At 38.3% G+C, this 17,649-nt stretch overlaps 1 protein-coding gene across 1 annotated transcript; it reads left to right on the forward strand.

The window, feature by feature from the left end:
* Positions 1-723: 723 nt before the first annotated feature.
* LOC121876123 (glycine receptor subunit alpha-3-like) lies at positions 724-1,463 on the forward strand. The gene has a single exon (XM_042381061.1). It carries the CDS (start codon positions 924-926, stop codon positions 1,461-1,463), a length of 540 nt encoding a protein of 179 aa, XP_042236995.1. The 5' UTR covers positions 724-923.
* The last annotated feature ends 16,186 nt before the right edge of the window (positions 1,464-17,649 follow it).

The following is a 17,649-nucleotide window of genomic DNA, read 5'->3' on the forward strand; positions in this document are numbered from 1 at the left end:
AGTCTGAGTGCTACAAAAATGTTCTGCTCCCAAGTAATTACGTCAAGGTTCCCCCTCCTCGAAGCAACAACGGCGACCCCCTCAGTGTGGAGTGCAGCGTCAGCATCGTAAATTACCTTGAGTTTGACATTAAGAAAATGAAGGTAAAAGTTGATATGATTCTGGATTTGCAATGGCAAGATGAACGTCTCCTCTACCAAAATTTAAAATATGATAACGTAAACCATATGATGGGATACTTAGAGAGGATCTGGATGCCGGACACTAAACTGGTGAGTGACGTCGGTGTAGACGCAACCGTCAATGTGGAGAGCCAAAGCTTGACCTCTACGCTCAATGGGCAGCCACTGGCTGAAGATTTGACTAGAATACAGGAGGGTGAGTCGTCAAATGATTTTAATCATACACGAGTGTACAATCACCCACAAAAGTCCTATTGCTTCTCCTGCTGCTATACGAACACCGAGATTCAGACTCGTGAACTCGAAGCAGTAGACACTGATGTATTATTCTATTCATAAATACTTTGGATTCACGAGTCTGAAACTCGAGGTTTGTAGTTCAGGAGGAAAGGCGACAGTATTTTTGTGGGCGACTGTACATAAAGTAAATTTGTGCATAAATATGATACACATTAACAGTATTTACACGTAAACAAGACGCATTTAAACATGTCTTCTCTTAAAAATCTCGTTTTTTTTTCAGGCCACATATTCTCTGGGGGCTCCGTGGTTCTACGACTGCAGAAAAAAATAACCGTCACCTACACCTGTGACCCAGACCTCGCAAAATTCCCCTTTGATATCCAGATCTGCAAGTTATGGATCATCCTTCTAATTGGTCAGGAAAACGAGTTCAAAGTAGGGATACTAAAAACACTCGAGACTTATCGCCCACGCCTACTGGAGTACGAGATAGATAACATGACCCTCAGTCGTGCCACGACACTGCTAGATAAGAAAGAGGCCCTCTTGCTGACCACTGATTTCCACCACCTATACGGGTATTACCTCCTTAGTATCTACATGCCCACTCTCCTCCTTGTCGTCGTCTCCTACCTATCCTTCTTCTTCGAAAAAGATAACTTCTCCGATCGCATGATGGTGTCGCTCACAGCGCTGCTGGTCCTCTCCACCTTCCTCTCCACCGCCTCGTCCAATATGGCCCGCGTTTCCTACTTTACTTTCATAGATATATGGCTCGCCTTCTGCATCACCTTCGTCTTTCTCATCTGCCTCTGTCATACCACCATCCTGTTCTTCGGGCGGCCCACTCCTTCACCACACAAGGTCGTCATTGGGATGAGGGTGAGCCCTATGACACGACCTTTCAGTTCCCTGGCCGAGAGCAACCATCACCTCGCCAAAACTGACCTCGTGTGCAGGGTCACGCTGTTCCTTTTCCTCACTGTCTTCATTATTCTCTACTTCACATTCGGTGTTTTTATAAGAAATTTTCATTGAGTTTCCTCAAGCCACTAGTGGTGCCGGGGACTTGGTGTCGGGGAAGTTCCTTATATATTACTTAAAGATATTCCTCAATTTTTCGCATGACAGCATAAAAAGATGGTGCAGGTGATGCAGCCATATATGTTCCGGTACCACAGATATTCCTGCCTCCTGCGGAAGCCTGGGAGAGAAAGGGGAAGGGTAATCCGGAGGGACGAATATATATATATATACTGTATATATATATATATATATATATATATATATATATATATATATATATATATATATATATATATATATATATATATATATATATATATATATATATATATATATATATATATATATATATACATATATATAAATACAGTTGTACCCCACTTAACGCAGTCAATAAAACCCAGAGGGTACGGTTTTAAGTGAAAACCGCGTTAAGTGAACAACAGAACATATGGGATTAATTCCAATAGAAACCGGCCCGACCCCCAAACTCCACTTTTTGACGACACATAACTATGTTGTAGTAAAAATAACATCTTAATTTTATGATGGTACATGCACACAATTAATACTTAAGAGAAATAGAGAAATACAGTCGCCAAGTTAATGTCCATTCAAATAATGGACTCAACTCCCTCCCCCTCTTCTCACACTACACTGCTGGCTCTTCCCTCTCTGAGAAATTTTTGGGGAAAACCACTAAATTTTAATAAATAATACCTCAAACTAAAGTTAGGATAATACAATTGACATTGCTGGATTCCTTGTAAGACCAGGAATATTTTGAATATAAATGTCATATATTTTGCACAAGAGAGAACATATTTACTCAGAGTAAACATTTTATCTAAAATTTGTATGTCTAATGCAAAATATATGATGTTTATATACAAAGTGATCACCAAATTGTAAGAATTCCAGCAATGTAAATTATATTCTGGCCGGGTAATTTGTATGAATTTTATGAGCTAAAACAAATATCTTCAGTTAATAAAAAAAAAATATTCTTCACGACACTATCTGTCAATCAAAGTACCCCACCTTGCCTCCCCCCCTCTTCCAACCGTGCGGTCAGTCCCAACCCTCCCACCCACCCCCCACCAATCCACCCTTCAAGAGAGGTTGGGTGAAAAAACTAAATTTTAACATTTTGTATTAAATAATACCTCAGATTGAAGTTAGGATAATATAATTGACATTGCTGGATTCCTTGTAAGACCAAGAATATTTTGAATATAAATGTCATATATTTTGCACAAAAGAGAACATATTTACTCAAAGTAAACATTTTATCTAAAATTTGTATGTCTAATGCAAAATCTATGATGTTTATATTCAAAATGATCATCAAATTATAAGAATTCCAGCAATGTAAATTATATTCTGACCGGGTAATTTGTATGAATTTTATGAGCTAAAACAAATATCTTCAGTAAATAAAAAAAAAAATATTCTTCACAGGGTAACAGATGGTCGGTCGGTCCCTCCCTCCCCCCCACCCCCCACCAACCGTCCCAACCAGATGTGTGGGAAAACCAGAATATTTAACTTTTTAGTAATAAATAATACCTCAAACTAAAGTTAGGATAATATAATTGACATTGCTGGATTCCTTGTAAGACCAGGAATATTTTGAATACAAATGTCATATATTTTGCACAAAAAATAACATATTTACTCAGTGTAAACATTATATCTAAAATTTGTATGTCTAATGCAAAATCTATAATGTTTATATTCAAAATGATCATCATATTGCAAGGATTCCAGCAATGAAAATTATATTCTGGCCAGGTAATTTGTATGAATTTTATGAGCTAAAACAGGCAGGCAGGCAGGCAGGCAGGAGGGTGGAGCGAATCTAAAAATAGGGTCTGAGCGGACACTCTGCGCCTATACGTGGAAAAAGCCCATGTTAAGTGAAAGTTCCAGAGCCGGTATACGTGAAATCCGCTAAGCGAAACCGGTTAAGCGGGGTATTACTGTGTATATATATATATATATATATATATATATATATATATATATATATATATATATATATATATATATATATATATATATATATATATATATATATATATATATATATGTATATATATTTTTAGTCCATATAACACGCGGACTTTGAACATATAATCAACAACCTCACCAGCCAGGACTCGAACCCTCGACCTACTGTGTAGGACCAGGGAACGTTACCGACCATTTATTTATTTATTTATTTATATATTTATTTACTTATATATTTATTGATTTATATATTTATTTATTCATAGTTATTTATTCAAATATTTATTCATTCATATATTTTTTATTCATATATTTATTTATTAATATATTTATTTATTCATATATTTATTTATTCATATATTTATTTATATATTTATTTATTTATATATTTATTTATATATTTATTCATTTATATATTTATTCATTTATATATCTATTTATTTACTTATATATTTATTTATTTATATATTTATTTATTTATTTATTTTTATTTTTCAACACTAGCAGAACCTATGCCCTGATACCCAACACTTGGGGGTTCAGATCCTCAAAAGTTCGTATTTCTACTTCTTACAAGCGATATAAGAACACATAAACGACTCACGTAAACACGGATATAAACATGTATATTCCCAAAAATTCGCATTTTATTTATTTTTTCTTAAACATAAACGTGAGAATGTAATGACCTGGTTTACAAAAGCAATGTCACAGAAATGGTGTGCAAACTGGCGATGGGACCTCACCGAAGTTCTTTCCGAGTTACAGTAGATACTGTATACAGTTTTGAACCACGGTAACTGTATGAGTGGTTATCAATGTGTAGGCTATAATAATCTCACAAAGTATATTACCCAACAGCACATGTACAGTAGCACACAGATGTCTGGCCGTTGGTCGATTCTAAGCTCATATAAAAATGTTTATTGTTCATCATTGTTTTCTGACTTTCGGGGTAATTCCTGTGTAATACCTAACAAAATAAAATGCATGTCTGCCAGTTGATAAATTCTGCTGTGATCCAAAAGTCTATTTATTGTGTGTATTATTGTTTTATTACCCATTAAACTGGTGCCAAGTTTGGTGAAAAGGTCTTTAGTGGTACAGAGTCTGCGTAATGAGTGGTAACGGGCAAATGAAAGACAGACAGGCAGAAGAGCAAACTATACACTATAGTTAATGAATTGTAAGCCATTTAAAAAACTCCAGGAAAAAACTCAAAGGTTCTAATAAAAAAAAATCTTAGTGGTTTGAGAACTAGTCTCCATCTAGCTCATATACGTTCAGGCACAGTACAAGGCTAGGGAGTAAATTAGGGTCAAAATTGCTTCAAGACAACTACTGTATATTTAAGTTGCGTTCTCATAAACCGAGTTATGGGAATAAGTTAATGTAAGAAAAGCTCCTATGCCCTGCCATGAAAAAAATATGGATCAAAATTAAATAATAATGGAAAATATTTTGCCAAAGTCACTTTCACATCCAAATTTCAGCTTCCCAACTCAAAAAAGTGTCCAAGACATCGCCTGGACAAGCAGGAAAGAAAAAAATGGAACAATCAATGAGTACCCTCTTTCACACAGCTCCTGGAGTAGGGTAAGGCGGGGGGGCAGTGGCGAAGAAAGTGTGTGCCGCCAAGCGGCTCCTGAGTTTGCCGCGTCTCCCCCCCGTGACCCTACAAAAATACATATTGCACAGTGACTCACTCTTTTTATATATATATATATATATATATATATATATATATATATATATATATATATATATATATATATATATATATATATATATATATATATATATATATATATATATATATATATATATATATATATATATATATATATATATATATATATATATATATTAAATAGTTTGCCTTACTGTTGTCAGACAAAAGCCACCCCGATCAAAGTAGGGGGCTTTTGTCTGGGTGGCTTTCGTCTGGGGGGCTTTTGTCTGGGTGGCTTTTGTCGGGGGGGCTTTTGTCTGTACTCCAGTGAGGATAGTGTCTTAGTATAAAATCGCAATGCTGTGAAACAAAATCTTAATATTTAATCTCAGTACCGCAGCAAAAGTCACATCAATATTTTTTAACCAATACTGTAATATTTCTTACCTTATAGTATTATGTCTTCCAACGAAGTAAATGACTGGATCGAAAACACAAGAGAACTTAAAAGTCGTCTAGCCTCCCCTCGTCTTGTCACGATGGAGACTTGTGCAGAACTGAAGTGAATTGCTTGTAACTGGTGGATTGGTCGGCTGTACATGAACTGATATGACCCGAGACTGCATGGTTTTGCAGCTACTGGAGACGTTAATCCTTCCCTTTGTATCGGCGGCAAGTTAATCCTCGTCGTATCTGACCTAACACCTGACCCACACCACATGAGCTCACTGGCGTACTTGTTTGAAGTTGTTTCCTTAATCCTCAACAGGTTACAGGTTGTGTGTGTGGCGGGGGGCCTCATAGCAAGGGTGTAGTTCATGACGTGGCCGTGATGATGTGGGTCAGGTGTTAGGTCAGACACGACAAGGATTAACTTGCCGCCGATACAAAGGGATGGATTAACGTCTCCAATAGCTGCAGATATGGGTGATGAGCAGACCCAAAAGTGCCGCCCGGGGCGGACCGCCCCCCCCGCCCCCCCCTAGCTACGCTAGTGGGGGGGGGGTGTACTGTGTAAGGGCAGTAACGAGCAGGATGGTTGTCCGCCCCTCGTTTGCTTGTTCGCGTCCCCACTGGGGGGCAAGCACTGAGGGAGAAGATTGCTGCTACCTCGTCACACATCAGACATGAGCCAGTCAGCACCACAGTTGCACTTCCCCTGCTGTTCGATTACAACTCTGGTTGTGTGCTCATCTGAGGCTCCTGGGGCTCGTGGACTGATTCCCCAGTTTTTCACTATTTGGCTGTCAATCTCGGGACACCTACTCCAGCTATTACCGCGGCTGCCACGTCATCGCCACTTCCTCCACGCCCTATCCACCGTCCGTGCCCTGGCGTCTCTCCTGTGTGGCAAGACATCACCCACCAACACAGGCGCCAAGTGAGGAAGCTGCCCTGGACCTTCCCCCTGAGAGCGGACCACCGCATTGACAAAACATTCCACCGTATTTGTTTATTTAATATTTGTGTGAGTGGTGTCAATTATTGTGATTATTTTCGTAGTAAAGAGATGTCAATCTCTAACGGTTGTTTGTTACCCCTTGGAAAACCATGGTTCTTGACTTTCCTTTTAAAGATCCTCATTAGGCTGGCAAGGGATTTATATCCCAAAATCCAGGCCTTTTTCGTAATGAAGCTACGTGTACCAAATTGTCTTCAAATGTCATAAATATCTTTAAAAGCACTTGATGCCTGTGTTTACAAAATCCCTTAATGTTTGGATTTTGGGCGAATCCATTCATATGATACATAATTAAATATGTTGGTGGGCGTGGTTAGGGATACCGGAGTGAAGTGTTTGGATGTTTAATTCGCCTGTGGGAACAGAACAACTAAAATGCTCGTGGATACGTGTCATTTAAGTATTTTTATTTTATTAATATAAGTTCTGAAGAAAGTTTTTTACTTTTTTTTTTTTACTTTTATCCTCTTCACCACTGATCGGCTCATTGGCCGCTTGGGCGATCGGTCACGTCTCTGTTACTTTTCCTTTTCTTTTATCCACTTCACCAAATGATCAACTTGATAGCCGCTTGGGCGATCGGTCACGTCTCTGTTACGCACTGTTGGCAAGTACTGGGCATGCACCGGCTCCTCAATGTACCTGAACCTGCTCCAGTGTTGGTCAAGTTTGGTCTTGAAAGAGCTCACACTCGGTGCTGTCACAACACTTTCTGGTAGATTGTTCCAAGAGCTCACAACTCTCACTCCGAAAAAGTTTGCCCTCACAGTTTTCTGGACTTGCGGCTTCTTCAATCTTGAGCTGTGACCCCTTGTGGGGCGAGCATCCATCAGCTCCAAGAAAGGACACTCGACTGAGTAGTGCCCCTTGAGATGCTTATACACCTCAATTAGGTCTCCCTTTGACCTGAGGTGCAGAAGTGCAAGCACCATTCTGGTGGCCCTCCTTTGAACATTTTCAACCAACTGACAGTCCTTAGCATATCTCGGGGACCAGACGGGGTGACAGTAATCCAGATGGGTAAGCACTTCACTCTTGAAGATCGTTACGAGGGACGGACCGTCTAGATATCTGAATGACCTTCTTATAAGACCCAATAATTTATTTGGCTGATTTACCTTCTTCTTGCAATGGCCCGAGAATTTCAGCTCATTGTCAACATACCCACCTAGGTCCTTCTCACATTCAGTCTCAAATAGTGCAGTTTCTTCATGCATTTGGGACATATGATACGCCTCCTTATCGTTGGTACGCCCCAGATGCATCCTCTTACACTTCGTGACATTGAATCTCAGCAGCCATTTCTTCGACCATTCTTGGAGCCCGCAGAGGTCCTTCTGCAGCTCTTCACAGTCCGCTTGGTTCTTGATTTCCCAAAATAACTTGGCGTCATCGGCAAACATTTGTATGGAGGAGTGAACAACGTCAGGCATGTGGGCCCAATACACTGCCCCGTTTTTAATAGAATTCACCGACGGGAGAAACTTAGGTGTGCTTAGGACCAAAAATTATGTGAAGAGTAAATGCCTGGATGAGCAAAAGGTCCCCAGTGATTGGAAAATGTGAGTCCTATCTTCAAGAAGGGCGATCGTCACTCCTCGAATAACTATAGACCGGTGAGCCTGACCAAAATAGGATGTAAAGTATTTGAGAGCATTATAAGAGATACCATGATGGAACATCTACTACGAAACAACCTTGTAAAGGATTGCCAACACGGTTTTATGCTGGGGCGCTCCTGCTTAACACAATTACTCAAGGTACTGGATATTTGGTCCTAAATTCTGGAACAGGGTGGTAATATCGACAATATTTATCAAGATTTTGCCAAGGCTTTCGACAGTGTAACCCATGAAAGGCTGAAAATTAAACTGGAAGGATACAGGATTCAGGGAAATGTCCTAGTATGGATCGGAAATTTTCTCCATGACCGCAAGCAGTGTTTGGTGATTAATGGCACGAAATCATCATGGGTACCCGTCACAAGCGGGGTACCACAGGGCAATGTATTGGGCCTGCTGTTGTTTATTTGCTTCATAAATGACATGTTTGCGGATGACGGAAAGTTATTTCGGGAAATTAAGAACCAAGCGGATTGTGGATAGCTGCAGAAGGATGTCTGCGAGCTTTAAGAATGGTCGAAGAAATGGCTGCTAAGATTCAATGTCCCGAAGTACAAGAGGCTGCACCTGGGACGTACCAACGATAAGGAGGCATATCATATGATCCAACAGGATGGAGAAACTGCATTAATTGAGACTGAATGTGAAAAGGACCTATGTGTGTTTGTTAACAATGAACTGAAGTTCTTGGGCTATTGTGAGAAGAAGGTAAATCAGGCAACTAAATTATTAGGTCTTATAAGAAGGGTTGTTCAGATATCTTGACGGTCCGTCCCTCATAGCGATCTTCAAGAGTGAAGTGCTTCCCCGTCTGGAGTACTGTCACCCCGTCTGGTCCCCGAGATATGCAAGAGACTGTCCGTTGATTGAAAATGTCTAAAGGAGGGCCACCAGACTGGAGCTTGCATTACGGCACCTCAGCTACCCCGAGAGACTAGAATGCCTGATGTCAGACCCAGGGGTGCAGAACGTTTTTTTGTTGACTGTACATGGCAAAGTAAACTAGTTAATGATAATTATGACTCATAATTACCGGTAAGCAGTCATATATTTTGTGTGGTAGTGCCTATAACAGATTGTCAGGATGTGTCTGCTAATGTATATAATGGATTGAACTCTTCCATGTTCTTCCTCCTACTAGTCTAATCAATCATGCTGTCATAAAAATCTCTCGTCAAGTTTTTATCTGCTCTATACAGCCAGTCCCCAAGTCACAAGCAGGTTATGTTCTCGGACCCCATTCATAAGTTGGAACAGTGTTAATTCTAAAGTTTAGGTTAAGTTAAAGCACAACCCTGCCCATGCAAAACAATATTAATATCCCATACATAATAAATAATGTAAAAACAGGTGTACAGTGAACCCTCGAAGATCCGGACTAAAAGGGGGTACACCTGTCTGGAAAAGCTGATTGTCCGAATCTTCCGGCGAATGTACAAAATGTATAAAAACGATAAATAATGATATAAAAAACACCAAAAATATAGTATATATTATCCTGACCACTAGGGTTACTTATATAGACCTTTTCCTATGAAAAAGTCATAATTTTGAGCAACATATTACTGTAGTCATTTGTACTGGGTGTACTACTTTAAGGGACTAAAATTTTTATATTTTTTGCAAAATATGTAATGTCTGTACTCAAATGATTCACTATCTTGCAAATATTCCAGCAATGCACGTTATATTCTGCTAAGTTTAGTCTGTGAAATTTCATAAGATAAAAACTTCAAGCCTAAAACTTCCTTCAACCCTGGGAAAGGGGAGGTGAGGTTGACAGCCAGGCATAGGGGGGGGGGGGGAGGTGAGGTACTGACCAGCCGACAATGAAGGTTACCCCGTGCATATTTATTTATGTCATAAAGAGGAAGTTTAAGTTTTTCGCTTATAAAATGTCACTGAATTGACTTGGAAGAATATAACTTGCATTGCTGGAATTTTTGTAAGATGTTGATTAATTTGAATATAAACATGCTAGTATAGTTTGCACTAGAAATAAAAAAAAAACTAATTATTTTGCACATTTGAATACAGTACTGTACAGGTTTGCCCTTAGGACAATTACTGTATTTCTTTTACAATTTTCACATTATGGATTTAGGATAGTGTGTGCATGTAAATGAGTAAAAATAAATGAAGAAAGTTATGTATATTTACCAAAAAATACGAGTTGAAAAACTTGTACTAAAATGTGCTACACTACTGTACATGTAAAGGACTAAAATTTTTATCTTTTCTGCAAAATTTATGATGTCTATATTCAAACTATTTGCTGTCTTGCAGGGATTCCAGCAATGTAAGTTATATTCTGCTAAGTTTAGTCTCTGACATTTTATAAGATAACAACTTTAAGCCTGAAACTACCTTCACCCTGTTTTGGGAATGCTTCTTAGCCCAGAACCCCCAATTTTTTTGTCCGAATCTTCCGAAATCCGGATTTACCGGGTCCGGATCTTAGAGGGTTTACTGTACAGGGAGTCCCCGACTTACGAACGCTCACCGATATAAACAGGGTTAAACTTGAAATTTACAGTCTCTTCTTTACAGTCTCGTTCAAGAATCTTAGAACACTGCTGGCAACTCAAGGCCATTTGTTTACTATAGTACGTAGTATAATATGATATGAAACAACAAAGCCCAACCATTAATTAAGCAATGGGGAACTAGTAACCAATCACCAAAATCCTTTTACATTCATTAATAACTTTTACTACATACTAAAGTAAACAAACGGCCTCGAGTTGCCAGGTGTCTCCAGCAGTGTTCGAAGAATCTAGAACGAGACTGTACCTGATGACTTGCTTTTTTACTTTCAATTACTGTACATACAGGGATATTTTGTCATTCTATTTCTTTGTTTGTCTTAAATTAAGTGATTTTAGACATATACTGTATAAGGACTTAGGCTATGATATAGTGGGTTTTAAACATTGTTCTGTAAGTACAGTACTGTACAGTAATACCCCGCTTTACAGGTTTCACTTTCCACGATTTCTCATTTACGTGGTACCTTGCCAGAGGCGGACTTTCACTTTCCGCAGTGCTACTCATATACATGGTGAAGTAAATTTTTTTTTTTTTTTTTTTTTTTAGCTCATAAAATTCATACAAATTACCCTGCCAGAATATAATTTACATTGCTGGAATTCTTACAATATGATGATCATTTTGAATATAAACATCATGGATTTTGCATTAGACATACAAATTTTAGATCTAATGTAATAATTTGGTTTACACAAAGCAAATATTTTATCGTTTGTGCAAAATATATGAAGTTTACATTCAAAATATTCCCTGACCTGCAAGGAATCTAGAAATGTCAATTATATTATCCTAACTTTAGTCTGGGTTATTATTTATTACTAAAAATGTAAATATACTATTTTCTCCCAATCGCTTCTCTGGTAGGGAGGGAAGGTGGGGGGTAGGAAGGGAGGGAGGGCAGAGGTGGGGTATTTTGATTGACAGATAGTGTCCTTGAAGAATATTTCTTTGTTTATTTACTGAAGATATTTGTTTTAGCTCATAAAATTCATACAAATTACCCGGCCAGAATATAATTTACATTGCTGGAATTCTTACAATATGATGATCATTTTGAATATAAACATCATGGATTTTGCATTAGACATACAAATTTTAGATCTAATGTAATAATTTGGTTTACACAAAGCAAATATTTTATCTTTTGTGCAAAATATATGAAGTTTACATTCAAAATATTCCCTGACCTGCAAGGAATCCAGAAATGTCAATTATATTATCCTAACTTTAGTCTGAGGTATTATTTATTACTAAAAGTTAAAATCTAGTTTTTTCACCCAAACATTTCTCTGGTAGGGAGGGAAGGTGGGGGGGGGGGGAGGGTTGGGACCGACCGACCCAGCTGGCGTGAGTGTGAGGAGGGGGGGAGGCAAGGTGGGGTACTTTGATTGACAGATAGTGTGTGAAGAATTTTTTTTTTTTATTACCTGAAGATATTTGTTTTAGCTCATAAAATTCATACAAATTACTCGGCCAGAATATAATTTACATTGCTGGAATTCTTACAATATGATGATCATTTTGAATATAAACATCATGGATTTTGCATTAGACATACAAATTTTAGATCTAATGTAATAATTTGGTTTACACAAAGCAAATATTTTATCTTTTGTGCAAAATATATGAAGTTTACATTCAAAATATTCCCTGACCTGCAAGGAATCCAGAAATGTCAATTATATTATCCTAACTTTAGTCTGAGGTATTATTTATTACTAAATGTTAAAATCTAGTGGTTTCACCCAAACATTCCTCAGAGAGGTAGGAGCTAGTGAGCTGGGAAGAGGGGGGGGGGGGATTTGAGTCCATTATTTGAATGAACATTAACCTGGCGACTGTATTTCTCTTAAATATTAATTGTGTGAGCATGCCATCATAAAATTTAGATGTTATTTTTACTTCAACATAGGTATTGTGTCAGAAAAAGTGGAATTTGGGGGTCGGGCCAGTCTCTATTGGAATTAATCCCATATGTTCTGTTGTTCACTTTACGTGGTTTTCACTTTCCGAGGTACCCTGTGGGTTCAATTGATGCGTAAATCTGGGTACTACTGTATACACAAAGCATGTGTTCTGACTTATGTACAAATCCGGCTAAAGAATGTCCTCAGGAACAGAACCGTTCGTAACCCGGGGACCCCCTGTACTGTAAATAAAGTGTTGTTGAGCATTATAGAATAATAAGAATAATGTAAAAAAAATAATTTTAGTTACAGATTTTTGTGATGAATACATTATGCTGTATTCGCAACATTTGAGAACCTACTGTACAACATTTAACCCTTCAATATGTCTTCAAAGAGACCACGAAGCAGTGAAAGTGGTGCTAGTGCTTCCAAGCGTAAGCACAAGTCACTATCTATCCAGGAAAAGGGTGAATTTCCATGGTCCGGCACCGGTCAGGTCCTGAGGTTGCCGGACTAGAGAGGTACAACCTGTATTAATATTACAGAGTTATTATTATCAATATTATTTTATTATTTTATATTTTTTTATTATAAATTTTATTTATTTTGAATTATTATGACTACTATTATTTATTATTATTATTAAATTTTCGCCCCCCAGGCCCAGATGTGGGTCAGTGACCTGTGCCCGGGTGGGCTAATCCCCGTAAAAGAAAATAAAAAATAAAATCTTAATGTCCTAGCAGAAAATGAGTGTGTCTATTGCCATTGGCTACAGTCACCTTTGTCAACATCGATGGACATTGGGTGCCATTTAAGGGTTGACACTGTTCTTTGTTAGGGGCCATTTTAGGGGTTTAAAGGTGAAATGACACAGAGGCTCCAAAACAATATACGTACAATCTTTGAACCTCATAGATGACCCCCTAAACATCATCAAAATACACTATACAGTCGGCCCTTAACATACGCAGGGGTTACATAACAGAGATACCCGTGGATGTTAAAAATCTGCGTATTTTTGCTGCCCCCCCCCAAAAAAAAAAACCCTGGCCCCCCCCGATGTCCTTATTTTCCGTATATACCTGTGTGTAGTTCGAGTTTCTAAGACCAAATTATTTGGCAAAAACTTGGGGGTCGACCTCTAAACGGGTAATAGTTTCGTTAGGTTGAAAAATATTTACCAGGAACTACCAGTATACATGGAAACGATGCACCAACGCACCACCAGCTGTGAGTGTCGGTACAGTTGCCAGGGCAGATCTCTTGCGTCATCATAGCAAGCCCAAAGTAGCCAAATCCATGGTATGGTAGCACAGGACGATGTAAAACATAAAGTATTCATATATTAAAGTTTATTTATAGATACTGGACATAAATTTTTGTTCATTACATTTGAAACATCAATCTTTGTTAATTAAATTTGAAACAAAAGAAAACTACAATACCGTATTTTCATTAAAATACAGTGACCCCTTGTTTAACGAACGCCTCGGTTAACGTAATTTCGATTAACGAACTGCCTTCCATAAGGATCTTCAATTCGGTTAACGAAAAAAATGTTTTCGCTTGCACTGACCGGGCAACCAGCTTTAGTATCAGTCCGCCAATACATTAATCGGTTCTAGGGCTTAAATTCCTTACTATTTTAGTAAATATCAAGAAGTTTATACTATTCAATAATTTTAAAAGTTTAATATTCAATTTCTTAAGTCATTTTAACAATTATTGAACATAAATGAAGGTAAAGTGACTAGTTTAATGCGCGGCATCCAGCCTCTTAACACAGCAAACAGGAGTTAGTCTCTCTCTGTTTTCACTGGAGGTAACATCTTGCTTGAGACTCTCTTCAACTAAACGCTTTTTTTCTGTGTTTCCAAGCAAATTATTGGTCATTTTGAAATATATTTTACATATTGACGATATATAATGCAGTGCAGTGTTGATTTAAAGAAAATAATCTTGAATTACACCAAGAGAGCTAAAATTTTATGGGTGAAATGGCGCCATGGGGTGACTTCTCTTCCACCCCAATGCCTTCTCTTCTTCCTTCTCCTCCACCCCCATTCTAAAGCCCATCATCATCATCATCATCCAGGAGCCTTCTACATACACACCTCAAAGTAAGTGAACTTTTCTACCATTTTTGTTGAATTTAGGAAATTTTCGGTGAGCTGGAACCAATTACCCAAAAACCCATTGAAACAATGGTTTCGGTTAACGAACTTTTCGGTTAACGAACGACCTTCTGGAACGGATTGAGTTCGTTAACGGAGGGGTCACTGTATTACATCACAAGTATATTTTACCTTAACTGTGACTGAATGAATATACGTATTCTCAGAAATAAATATGGAAATATAATATTTTTGCTGGAATGACGTACATATTACAGTGGAAAGTGGGATAAAATCATGACGAAAACAATGACTTTTGCTTTCTTTCGTTATTCAAAAGATTTTACCGTAATCGCTTTTCGAATGGTTTTCAGTTAAAAAATTGTTGTACTCGTACTGTATTACAATAATATTCTATCCTATCATTAGCCTTATAATCCCACAACTGAAAACCATTCGAAAAGCGATTACGGTAACATCTTTTGAACGAAAGAAAAAGAAAGTCATTGCTTTCGTCACAATTTTATCCCACTTTCCACTGTAATACAGTATGTACATCATTTCAGGAAAAATATTACATTTCCATGTTCTCAGAAATAAATGGTAGTTTAGTTGAAATGTAATGTACAGTATTTAATATTAAAATGCAAAAATAGCTATAAAAACAATTAATACACCCGTAATGTACTGGCTGGCATCTCCACTCGTCCCTGCTCCCGCGTCCAAGGTCACCACTCCTCCCAACTTGTTCCCTCCTCCGCCGCCTCCACCTCCTCACCGTCACTACTGCCGACAACAAACACAAATGTTTTGTGAATAACTGCACCTCCACTTCCTATGTACAGTACTGAACTGTACTGTGCTGTGCATTTTTACAAACAATAAACATGGCAAGAAAAGCTATTAAAAAAAAAAGAGATAAAAATTTCACTTTTCTGTACAGTACTTATCCTCGGCGACAGGACGGGGGTCATCGGGCTCATCGTCACTCAATTCCATAACGGGTGGTGAAGTGGGGGCGATGGTGGATTCAGCTGCTTCCTCACTGCTGCCAGTGATTGATGGTGTTAAATCTCTCCTTCGGTGATCAAAGAACATGGTGATGGGGAGTTGTCGTCTCTTTCTTTTCATTTCTTCCATGATGTTTTTGTATGGAGCAAAAACGTCATCCATCCCTCGCATGAATTTCAGGGCACGCACCATGGAGGGGTCCATACTATAGGCCAGGTTTTTCAGTGCCTCAATATTCCTGGTCATCTCCCCCAACTTCTCCAACGTTATTTCTTGGTGCTCTTCCTCTTCCTCATCCTCTTTCCCTTTCGCTTCCTCTTCCTTGCCTGAGTCTACTAACTCCTGTAGATCCTCCTCGGTGAGCTCAGTGTCGTGCTCTTCAATTAGCTCCCTAATCTTGTCCTCTGCCATGTCCTGGAAGCCTTCAGCAGCCACTTTCCTTGACAATGCCAGGGTCTTTCTGAATATTTTCATTAAAATCCATCAAAATCATCTTCCTTGTCATCGTCTTAAGCACCAAACAGCTCCTCCCAGTCTTCTCCTTGAACAGGGCTAGAGGGTACATGTTTTTTGAATCGTTTTCAATTAAAAAAATGTTACAGCACATGTATATTTTACCTAAACTGTGCCTGAATGAATATATTCTCAGAAATGAATAGTAGTTTAGCTGAAACGTGATGTATTTTAATGTAAAATAGGATAAAATACATGACGAAAACAAAAGACTTTACCTAACCTTCCAATGTTCAAGAGATGTTACTCGTTTTTTTTAATAGTTTTTGGTTAAAATACTGTTATATTACAATGATATTCTATTTATACTGTGCTTGATATACTACAATCGTCTAGATAAGCAAAGGTTCTTATGCCCTCCTTTGCAAGGATCTTTCTGGGAATATTTGCCAGTTTTGTAAAGACTTTTGGTGCAATTGTCAGACCGAATGGCATCACTGTGAATTGATAACTTAATTCCCCTACTTTGAACACCAGAAATTTTCTGTATCTGGGAGCCACAGGAACGTGATAATAGGCATCTTCGAGATCCACTTTTGAGATGCCTCAGATGGTCGTAAGTGAGCATCTTGAAACTTCTTTTGGGAATAAATTTGCTTAGGATTGAAAGATCAAAATCCATCTTAATTTGTCGCTGCCTTTCTTGGGGACTGGGAATAGGCGAGACATGAAACATTTCTCTGACTGCAACGGTTCTATGACACCTCTGTTTAGTAGTTGACTTACAAATTTTGTAAGTAATGGGGTTGGTTTTTGACCCTTCTTTTGGGGATGCTAGGGGAGGGCGCCTGAACCAAATCCATGTGAGACCCCCTTTGATTGTTTTGAAAGCCCATATGGAAGAAGTCCATCTGTTCTCCCAAGCCCCTAGATGACCCAGTTGTCTGGCTTCATTGGAAGGGGGAAGTTGCTGAGGTGGTGGAATAAGGTCTCCTTCCGTTTCTGAACAAACGGCCACCTTTATTACTTCTTTGATTATTTCTTCCTCTAAAATTTCCCCTTGGTTGATAACTGACCCGGGCAGCTGGTCCTGTTCCCCTGTAAAACCTTCCTCTCCTAGGTTTCCAAAAGGTCTGAGGACTTCTGGGGACATTAATATTAATAGTATTCTCCAAAGATGATCTATAATTAATCAATGATTGCTCACCAAACATAGCAGGAGAAAGAAGAGAAGAATGAATCAACAAATAAGCGCTACCACTTGAAGCATTATTTGTAGCTTGTTTCCTTAGCTGGACTTTCAGTCTTAGGGCTTTCAACAAATGATCTAAAAATGAGTTGTACAGGGAATATGGGATTCCTTGTAGAGCAGCAACAAAACATTTGTC

The sequence above is a fragment of the Homarus americanus genome, unplaced genomic scaffold (assembly GCF_018991925.1).
Source record: "Homarus americanus isolate GMGI-L3 unplaced genomic scaffold, GMGI_Hamer_2.0 scaffold34921, whole genome shotgun sequence".
NCBI lineage: Eukaryota > Metazoa > Arthropoda > Malacostraca > Decapoda > Nephropidae > Homarus > Homarus americanus.